The sequence below is a fragment of the Triticum aestivum genome, chromosome 2D (genome assembly GCF_018294505.1).
Source record: "Triticum aestivum cultivar Chinese Spring chromosome 2D, IWGSC CS RefSeq v2.1, whole genome shotgun sequence".
In the NCBI taxonomy this organism is placed as follows: domain Eukaryota; kingdom Viridiplantae; phylum Streptophyta; class Magnoliopsida; order Poales; family Poaceae; genus Triticum; species Triticum aestivum.
The window spans coordinates 543,196,907-543,207,323 of NC_057799.1; the positions used below are offsets into that span (position 1 = coordinate 543,196,907).

General features: G+C 43.7%; 1 protein-coding gene across 1 annotated transcript; it reads left to right on the forward strand.

Moving 5' to 3' along the window:
- Positions 1–6,669: 6,669 nt before the first annotated feature.
- On the forward strand, positions 6,670–9,467 carry LOC123049877 (uncharacterized). The gene is made up of 13 exons (XM_044472740.1): positions 6,670–6,936; positions 7,049–7,224; positions 7,351–7,464; positions 7,554–7,622; positions 7,704–7,760; positions 7,841–7,894; positions 7,977–8,039; positions 8,143–8,205; positions 8,285–8,437; positions 8,545–8,688; positions 8,789–8,869; positions 8,981–9,042; positions 9,136–9,467. The coding sequence occupies exons 1-13, from the start codon at positions 6,792–6,794 to the stop codon at positions 9,212–9,214; spliced, it is 1,260 nt and encodes a 419-aa protein (XP_044328675.1). The 5' UTR covers positions 6,670–6,791; the 3' UTR covers positions 9,215–9,467.
- Positions 9,468–10,417: the final 950 nt, after the last annotated feature.

A 10,417-nucleotide genomic window follows, 5' to 3' on the forward strand; every position in this document is an offset into this window, starting at 1 on the left:
AGAGTGTCAACTTTGCATGCATGTGGATCACGAAGAGAAAAATTTATGTGAAAGTTATATTGTTGAATTTGATTATGATCCTACATATAACTATTATGAGAGAGGAAAATATGATTGTAGAAATTTTCATGTTACAAAACTACCTCTCGTTATGTTGAGATTGCTATTGTTTCTTTCTTCTTCCTTGCATATGGTGGTTTTTGCTTATCTTGATAATTTGTTTGCTTATAAAATCCCTACGCATAGGAAGCATGTTAGACTTAAATATGTTTGTCACATTTTTTATGATGCTCTCTACGTGTTTCAATTGTTATATTTTATGTGAGCATCGTTGAATTCTCATGCCTAGCTAAGGGCGTTAAACAATAGCGCTTGTTGGGAGGCAACCCAATTTTATTTTTGTTTTTGCTTTTCATGTTCTGTTTTGCAATAAATAATTCATCTAGCCTCTGGTTAGATGTGGTTTTGTGGTTTTGTTAGTGTTTGTGCCAAGTAAGACCTTTGGGTAGCTTACGGTGATAGTTGACTTGATCTTGCTGAAAAACAGAAACTTTTGCGCTCAGTCCCAGAATTTTCAAAAATCACAGAAGCGTGATAAAATTCTGCATTGTTTACACAAGATTGATATACAAATTTCCCATGTTTTCCTATTTTTTTCATAATATTTGGAGTTATAGAAGTATTCGAACTATCAAGATTACTACAAACTGTTCTGTTTTTGACAGATTCTATTTTCTATGTGTTGTTTGCTTATTTTGATGATTCTATGGGTAGTATCGGGGTGTATGAACCATGAATAAGTTGGAATACAGTATATATTACACCAATATAAATAAAAAATGAGTTTAAAACAGTACCAAAAGTGGTGATTTATTTTCTTGTACTAACGGAGCTTATGAGATTTTCTGTTGAGTTTTGTGTTGTGAAGTTTTCAAGTTTTGGGTAAGGATTTGATGGGCTATGGAATAAGGAGTGGCAAGAGTCTAAGCTTGGGGATGCCCAAGGCACCCCAAGGTAATATTCAAGGACAACTAAGAGCCTAAGCTTGGGAATGCCCCGGAAGGCATCCCCTCTTTCGTCTTCGTCTATCGGTAACTTTACTTGAGGCATATTTTTATTCACGACATGATATGCGTTTTTCTTGGAGCGTCTTGTATGATTTTAGTATTTGCTTTTTAGTTTGCCACAATTATCCTTGTTGTACACACCTTTTGAGAGGGACACGCATGAATCCTGATTTATTAGAATACTCTATGTGCTTCACTTATATCTTGTGAGCTAGGCAATTTTGCTCTAGTGCTTCACTTATATCTTTTTAGAGCACGACGGTGGTTTTATTTTATAGAAATTGATGAACTCTCATGCTTCACTTATATTATTTTTAGAGTCTTTAAACAGCATGGTAATTTTCTTTGGTTATAAATTTAGTCCTAATATGATAGGCATCCAAGAGGGATATAATAAAAACTTTCATATAAAGTGCATTGAATACTATGAGAAGTTTGATTCCTTATGATTGTTTTGAGATATAAAGATGGTGATATTAGGGTCATGCTAGTAAGTAATTGTGGATTGTAGAAAAACTTATGTTAAAGTTTGTGATTCCCGTAGCATGCACGTATGGTGAACCGTTATGTGATGAAGTTGGAGCATGATTTATTTATTGATTGTCTTACTTATGAGTGGCGGTTGGGGACGAGCGACGGTCTTTTCGTACTAATCTATCCCCCTAGGAGCATGCGCATATTACTTCGTTTCGATAACTAATAGATTTGCAATAAGTATGTGAGTTCTTTATGACTAATGTTGAGTCCATGGATTATACGCACTCTCACCCTTCCACCATTGCTAGCCTCTCTAGTGTTGCGCAACTTTCGCCGGTACCATAAACCCACCATATACCTTCCTCTAAACAGCCACCATACCTACCTATTATGGCATTTCCATAGCCATTCCGAGATATATTGCCATGCAACTTTCCATCATTCCGTTTATTATGACACGCTCCATCATTGTCATATTGCTTTGCATGATCATGTAGTTGACATCGTATTTGTGGCAAAGCCACCATTCATAGTTCTTTCATACATGTCACTCTTAATTCATTGCACATCCCGGTACACCGCCGGAGGCATTCATATAGAGTCATATTTTATTCTAAGTATTGAGTTGTAATTCTTGAGTTGTAAGTAAATAAAAGTGTGATGATCTTCATTATCAGAGCATTGTCCCATGTGAGGAAAGGATGATGGAGACTATGATTCCCCCACAAGTCGGGATGAGACTCCGGACGAAAAAAAGAGGCCAAAAAAATGAGAGAAGGCCCAAATAAAAAAAAGAGAAAAGAGAGAAGGGGCAATGCTACTATCCTTTTACCACACTTATGCTTCAAAGTAGCACCATGATCTTCATGATAGAGAGTCTCCTATGTTATCACTTTCATATACTAGTGGGAAATTTTTCATTATAGAACTTGGCTTGTATATTCCAATGATGGGCTTCCTCAAATTGCCCTAGGTCTTCTTGAGCAAGCGAGTTGGATGCACACCCACTTAGTTTCTTTTTGAGCTTTCATAAACTTATAGCTCTAGTGCATCCGTTGCATGGCAATCCCTACTCACTCAAATTGATATCTATTGATGAGCATCTCCATAGCCCGTTGATACGCCTAGTTGATGTGAGACTATCTCCTTCTTTTTGTCTTCTCCACAACCACCTTCTATTCCACCTATAGTGCTATGTCCATAGCTCACGCTCATGTATTGCGTGAAAGTTGAAAAAGTTTGATAACATCAAAAGTATGAAACAATTGCTTGGCTTGTCATCGGGGTTTTGCATGATTTGAATATTTTGTATGATGAAGATGGAGCATAGCCAGAATATTTGATTTTGTAGGGATAAGCTTTCTTTGGCCATGTTATTTTGAGAAGACATAATTGCCTTGTTAGTATGCTTGAAGTATTATTGTTTTTATGTCAATATTAAGATTTTGTTTTGAATATTACGGATCTGAACATTCACGCCACGATAAAGAAAATTACATGGATAAATATGTTAGGTAGTACTCCACATCAAAAATTCTGTTTTTTACCATTTACCTACTCGAGGACGAGCAGGAATTAAGCTTGAGGATGCTTGATACATCTCCAATGTATCTATAATTTTTTATTATTCCATGCTATTATATTATCTGTTTTGGATGTTTTATATGCATTAATATGCTATTTTATATTATTTTTGGGACTAACCTATTAACCTAGAGCCCAGTGCCAGTTCCTGTTTTCCCCTGTTTTAGAGTTTCATAGAAAAGGAATACCAAACGGAGTCCAGAAGGAATAAATCCTTCACAATGATTTTTCTTGGACCAGAAGACAACCAGGAGACTTGGAGATGAAGTCGGAGAAGCCACAAGGACGGAGGGCGCGCCCCCGCCCTTGTGGGCCCCTCGTGCACCTCCTGACCTAATTCTTTCGCCTATATATTCCCATATATCCCCAAACCACCAGAGGCATCCACGAAAACATTTTTCCACCGCCGCAACCTTATGTACCTGTGAGATGCCATCTAGGGACCTTTTTCGGCACCCTGCCGAAGGGGGATTCGATCACGGAGGGCTTCTACATCAACTCTATTGCCCTTCCGATGAAACGTGAGTAGTTTATCATAGACCTATGGGTCCATAGCTAGTAGCTAGATGGCTTTTTCTCTCTCTTTGATTCTCAATACCATGTTCTCCTCGATGTTCTGGGAGATCTATTCGATGTAATTCTTTTTGCGGTGTGTTTGCCGAGATCCGATGAATTGTGGATTTATGATCAGCTTATCTATGAATATTATTTGAATCTTCTCTTGATATCTCTGTAATTCTCTTCGAACTATCGGTTTGGTTTGGCCAACTAGATTGGTTTTTCTTGCAATTGGAGAAGTGCTTAGTTTTGGATTCAATCTTGCGGTGTCCTTTTCCAATGACAGTAGGGGCAGCAAGGGACGTATTGTATTATTGCCATCGAGGATAAAAAGATGGGGCTTTCATCATATTGCTTGAGTTAATTCCTCTACATCATGTCATCTTGCTTAATGCGTTACTCCGTTCTTTATGAACTTAATACTCTAGATGCATGCTGGATAGCGGTCGATGTGTGGAGTAATAATAGTAGATGCAGAATCATTTCGGTCTACTTGACACGGATGTGATGCCTATATTCATGATCATTGCCTTAGATATCGTCATAACTTTGTGCTTTTCTATCAATTGTGCGGCAGTAATTTGTTCACCCACCATATTATTTGCTATCTTGAGAGAAGTCTCTAGTGAAACCTATGTTCCCCGGGTCTATTTTCCATCATACAATTTTCCGATCTATCATATTAGCTTCTGATCTACTATTTTGCAATCTTTTACTTTCCAATCTATAAACCAAAAATACCAAAAATATGCACTTTATCATTTATCTATCTCTATCAGATCTCACTTTTGCAAGTAACCATGAACGGATCGACAACCCCTTTATCGCGTTGGGTGCAACTTGTTTGATTGTTTGTGCAGGTATTCGGTGATTTGTGCGTTGTCTCCTACTGGATTGATACCTTGGTTCTCAAACTGAGGGAAATACTTATCTCTACTTTGCTGCATCACCCTTTCCTCTTCAAGGGAAAAACCAACACAAGCTCAAGAAGTAGCAAGGCCCTACTTAGTAAGTGGTTGTTTAAACTTCTTACTGAGGATGGTGTTTGGCAAACCATACCACGTTACAAGTATTTAGGCCAAAAGGCGGTGTCTCAGGCATATTGAAAACCTGGTGACTCGCACTTTTGGGCTGGCCTAATGGAAGCAAAGAAACATCTCTTTCGCTTTGGGTCTTTCGCGATAAAGGACGGGACGGAGATTCGTCTCTGGGAAGACATCTGGCTAGGCAATGCGAGTCTCTAGCCTTGTACAACATTACTCGCGATAAGAATAAAACTATTGCGTAGGTGCTCAGCTCATCCCCACCCAATAATTCGTTTAGGCGGGATTTGACTGCCCCCCCCCCCGACTTATTACGTCATGGCATAATCTTTTTATCTCGTCTGGATTCGATCAATTTGACACAAGGTCGGGATGTGTTTCGTTGGAACCATATTATGTCTGGGTCTTTCACAGTAGACTCTATGTACCGCGCGCTCACGCATTTTGAGGTATCGGTGAGTAATAACAAGAAAATTAGGAAGTCAAAGATTCCACTGAAAGTAAAAACCTTTATCTGATATCTTCGTAGGGGAGTTGTTCTAACAAAAACAACCTCGCACGGCGCAACTGGCCAGGGAGTAAGAAGTGTTGTTTTTGTACTCGTGAAGAGACAATCAAACACCTCTTTTTTCAATGCAAGTTTGCACGTTTTACGTGGTCAGTCATCCAAATAGCGTCAAATTTATATCCGCCAACAAGTGTCGCCAATATTTTTGGTCATTGGTTGGACGGTATTCCAAATAGGTTCAGAACGCTAATAAGGGTGGGAGCGTATGTCTTACTATGGTCGCTTTGGCTATGTAGAAATGATTTAGTTTTCAATGACAAAAATGTTTCTCCTTTGTAGGTTATTTTCCATTGTACGCACTCGCTTCGTACGTGGTCTACGCTACAACGAGCGGAGTACCAACTGCTGTTCAAGGCGGTGTGTACGCGGTTGGAGCAGGTGGCTACGGAGGTTTTACCCAACATGGATGGCAGCATAATCTCCGGATCGGTCCATCACCCCTTTCGACATAGGCATAGTGTCGGTCTATATGACCTACTGTCGCTGATTTGTCGATTTTTTCCTTTATTGTTGTCAGACTTTAGATGTTTGGCCGTGTGCATCCTAATTATACAAAGGCCGGGTGTTACTAATAATGCTTTGTATCCGTTTGATGCTACATTTTGAGATAATAAAAACCGTCCTTTATCAAAAAAATAAAACTTGGCGCTGCATGCATGCCCCCGCCCCTGCGTGCTACAATTTGTTGTCCCTCTCCATTCCAATGAAAAATATGCACATGGATTCCAAAAAAGTTTATATTATTGACAACTTGTTTTGTACGAAATCAACAATGTAATTGTTGTCATATATTCGTCGCAAGAAAAATAATTGTTGCCATACTTATATAGCCTACATTTAGTTCAATTTTTTTTATGATTAAAGTATAATTTGAATATCCATACAGGAACAGAAACGGGCTTCAGTCAGCCGATGGCCGGCGTCGAAACAGTTTACGTTCGAAAAGGCCATGCCTTTCCAGAAATTTCTCTTGAGCGTTCTGACGGACGCAGAATCGATCGGCTAGGGCCTAGGGCGGACAGAGAGAGCCGCTGCCGAACCTGGTACACGATGAAGCTCCCCGATGGGGCCAACGTGTCCACGCACCTCGCCTACCCGGCCGCGCCGCGAAGACCACGTGTGCGGGGCCGCCTCGCCACGTGCACAGCCACGCACTCAAACGGGTCCCACTTCAAACCACCCCCTCCCACCTTCACTTATTCGCGCCTCCACCCTTCCCGGTCTCGACAGTCAAACATTCCTCCGCTCCAGAGCAGGGATCGCGCGCGAGCTCCAAATACGCAAAAAGTGAAGCGCCCGAGCGCAAATCCGGGCGGCATGATGACGCGTGCGCGCTCCCGCTAAAACCTTTCGCCCGGTGTTCGGCGGGCGAGCGAGCGAGCTGAGAGCGCGACCCTACGACATAGATACTCCCTGGCCCATGCCGCGAACGAGCCTGCCTGAACATTCGTGAGAATTGGCGCGCAGGACAAGGTCGACCCATCTGCGCGGGCCATGGCGGCGGGAGATCGCCGGGCTCTGTGTCTGGTCGCCGGCGCGATTCTCCTCTGCTCGTGCTTTGCTCGGGTGCGGTGCGGCGACGAGCAGGAGCAGCAGGAGCAGGAGATTCAGAGGCTCAGGTCCAAGGTCGCGTCCCTAGGTGAGCTGCCTGCCGGTTTCTTGAGCACAAGATATGAACTGTAATCGTATTGTGTTCCTGCTTTGCTGGGCGAAGAAAGAATTGACAGCTGAGCTTAACTGGCTGGGTTCAGAGGACGAGGTCGGCTGGAGGAAGGAGGAGACCTCGCAGCTGGAGAGCGTCGTCAGGGAGAGGACGGCGCAGATCGCGGCGTTGGTCGGCGGACTAGAGGCTATGCAGGTGAGGAATGTGGCTGACGATGAATCCGTGGTGAAGGCGAGCACCAACAGTGCGATGATCGAGAAGCAGGTAAGGAAACGGACAATTCCAGGCTCCAGTTTCAGCAAGTAGCTAGGTAGTGATCGATGTTGCAGTTGCAATCACTCCCAAATTCATATGGCAAACGAACTGACAAAGGATACAAAAGGAGAACAGATTGAGAGGCTGGGCAGTGATTTGGAAGATCAGGTTAAGAAAGGGGAGTTATTAGAAGCCCGGGCCAGCGAGGCAGAGAAAAGCCTGCTTGAGCTCGGTCAGAAGTTGGACCGTGTAAGTACATACATGCTGTATAATTGTACTAGGTTTGGGATATGTCGTAGTGGCTGGCAGAATTCTGATGTGATTCGCGTCGTCTTCAGGTTGAGAAGATCAACGCTGAGCAGAGGAAGAAAATTGAGGAGCTGGAGCAAGATCTTGAGCATTCAAAAGTTGGTACACAAGGAAGATGTAGAACTGTAATTGAGAAGAATCCTCGAGGTGCTAATTCTGTGCTTTATGTGACTGTTCAGGACAAAGTCTCTGAAGTGCAAAGACGAGCAAAATTGAAGGCTGAAGAGTTGGCAAATGTATGGGTAACTGGAAGTCCGATATTACTTTTTGAGGGAAATCTGCAGAGAACTTAACGCAGAGATGGTTCATTTTTCAGGTTCATGGCATGTGGCTTCCGTATTGGTTCGCATCACGCTCTGTACATTGCCAGGTATATGTGGAATTCATCCAGTGGTATGGAGCTTTTCGTAGCTTCCGAGACTTGGGTTTAGGTTTATTTGATGCATTTGCAGGAACTAGCATCTGCCAAATGGCATCTCCACGGGAAGCCTGTGCTTGATGCTCTGATGGAGAAGGTTTGTTTCATATGGATTTTTTGTTAAATATCAAGTGTTACTTGCTCCTACTCCTAGTATTTATAAATGCAACCACCACCGTTTCACAATGCCGAGTTGACAGGTTGCTGAGACGTTGGCACATGCACAAAGACTAGTGGAACCACACTTGCAGGCAACAAAAAATGTAGGCTAGTGTTCTCAACCAACACTCCCCCTCACCTCTTTGTGAAACGCTCTGACACGCCATCTCTTGCTTCATGAAGAAACTGTTGCCTGTTGCCAAATTTCATTTCAACTCACTGAAGAACAGCACTAAGCCGGTAGCTGCCAGGATCGTCACAGCCTACAGAGCTCGCAAGGATGCCATCCAGCCATGTGTGGCCAAGGCTCAAGAGTTTGCAGATCACTACTGGCAGGTGACGCTGATGCATATAGTAACATCATAGCAACCTTTTCATCTCATTGTATGCATGGTTGAGCTACTGAAGTCTGATCCTGAGCACGAACGGTTTCACTCTAGTAGGAATGCAGGAAGTTCTCGGAGACACACGTCGCACGGATCGCGGCAGCGTCTGAACCTCACCTTTCGGCTATTGAACCTTACACGAGGCCTGTCAAGTCTGTTTGGAGACAGCTCGTTATGGCGACGAGCTTCTACCATAGTCAGGTGCAGCCTTCAGTAACATATTACGTAGCTTTTTCTTTCTCGCACTTGGCACTGGCCGTATACACTGGGCGTGAAAAAAAAAATCGCTGTTGAAATGCAGGTTCAGAAAGGAATCAGTGGCTTCCTGGAGGAGAGCGAGCTGCTGGACCCACTTTCAGCTCATAGATTGGCGTGGTGGATGGTAACTAAAATAAGTACTTTGTTTCCATAACATCGTTGGTATCACAAAAAAACCACAGCACAATTTCACCATGCTTACTGAACTCACACCTATTTGCTTCGTCATGCGCAGGCGTCCGCCATGTTCGCGCTGCCGATGTTGTACACCTACAAGATATTCTCGGCTACAGTCCGGTAAACTTATCAAAGGATCCGTGTTACACATTGTCGACTTTTCTTTCCTGAATAATCCACGTCACTTGTCTGTTCCTGTATGCTTGTCTGCAGCAAAAAAATTCAGGCGAGAGCGGACAGAGGTGGAGGCACATCTTCGAGCCGCAAGCACGCGCGCAGGGTCGAGGAGTAGAGGGCGCGGGTCGCTGTTACCCACGAGCTGATCCTCCCCTGGTGATGCATGCTGAACGGCGGAATGTACAACTCTGACCAGACATCGCAGACGCTACGGCAGCAGTGTAAAGTGTAGGCACTAGGCAGGGGATAGGTATGATATAGCGGCCGAGCATATGCGCGTGTATGTAGCTCCCAGTAAACTCTAAGGAGGTGTTTGGTTTGCGCTACTGTAACGTAATCTGATTACACCGTTAACAGGTCCCGCTAAATCGTGTTTGTTTCCCTTGCTCTGTAATCTGATAACATGGTATCAAATCCCAGCCTAATACAAAACCGATACTGCTGGAAATCTGCTGTAATAGAAAACGCTACAGCCATATCTTCTCCGCACGAGATGCGATCCCACGAGCTATGCGGCCTCCTTCCTCCTTCCTCATGCGCCGCAAGGAAGCTTCGGCGTTGAATACGTGCCTGTAGCGCCGGTCATGGTCGTGTCTAGCTGACGGCGGCATCGACGCCAGCGCGTCGCTCCTCAGCATGCCTGCGGCGCCTCGCCTCGGCCTTCAGCCTTGACGGCAGGTCGCCGCTCGCCGGCCGGCGGCGGAAGTGGCCGCCGCGTCGCTCACTCGTGCTCTTACCGTCCAGGCCCTTGTACTCCGCCGCCATATCCAACGGTGGCTCGCCACTGCCGTTCCCGGCCTGCCTATCCATGTTCACTGGCGTGAATTCTTGAACAACCCCAGTATTGATTGACGTTACAGTAGGTAACCAAACAAATTTCAAGTTTTGTCCATTCCGTTTACATTAACACCGTAAACTCATTACGTTTAGTTTGCGTTACCAATCTGGAACCAAACACCTTGTAAGGTTCATGCTGTTGATATGCGGTATATGTACACGGTGTATAAAATGGAAATTACTTGTGTGGGGTAACGAGTTGATCATCATGGAAATTACTTGTGCACATGAGCGTGGTTCCACCGTTCATGGTTGTCAAAATTCATCTTGTTTTTAAAATGTTTACTAGCAAGATGCCTGTGCATTGCACGGATCATTAAGCATTTTTTTTACAAATATTTGTTGTGATTGACCCATGTGGGAGTAATCCATGTGTAAAAACCATAGTTTTAAATAGCGCGCTAAGCATCTTAGCGGCGGACCCTTTCCAAATGCTATAGCGCACTATAGCGGAGCTATAGCGCGCTATTTAAAATGTTTA

What these genes read in the sequence shown, in the direction of transcription:
- LOC123049877 (XM_044472740.1), top strand. Translation starts at nt 6,792, where the DNA reads ATGGCGGCGGGAGATCGCCGGGCTCTGTGTCTGGTCGCCGGCGCGATT. An exon ending in TCGGTCAGAAGTTGGACCGT is followed by an intron (nt 7,465 to 7,553) that starts GTAAGTACATAC and finishes CGTCGTCTTCAG; the next exon opens with GTTGAGAAGATCAACGCTGA. An exon ending in ATATTCTCGGCTACAGTCCG is followed by an intron (nt 9,043 to 9,135) that starts GTAAACTTATCA and finishes GCTTGTCTGCAG; the next exon opens with CAAAAAAATTCAGGCGAGAG.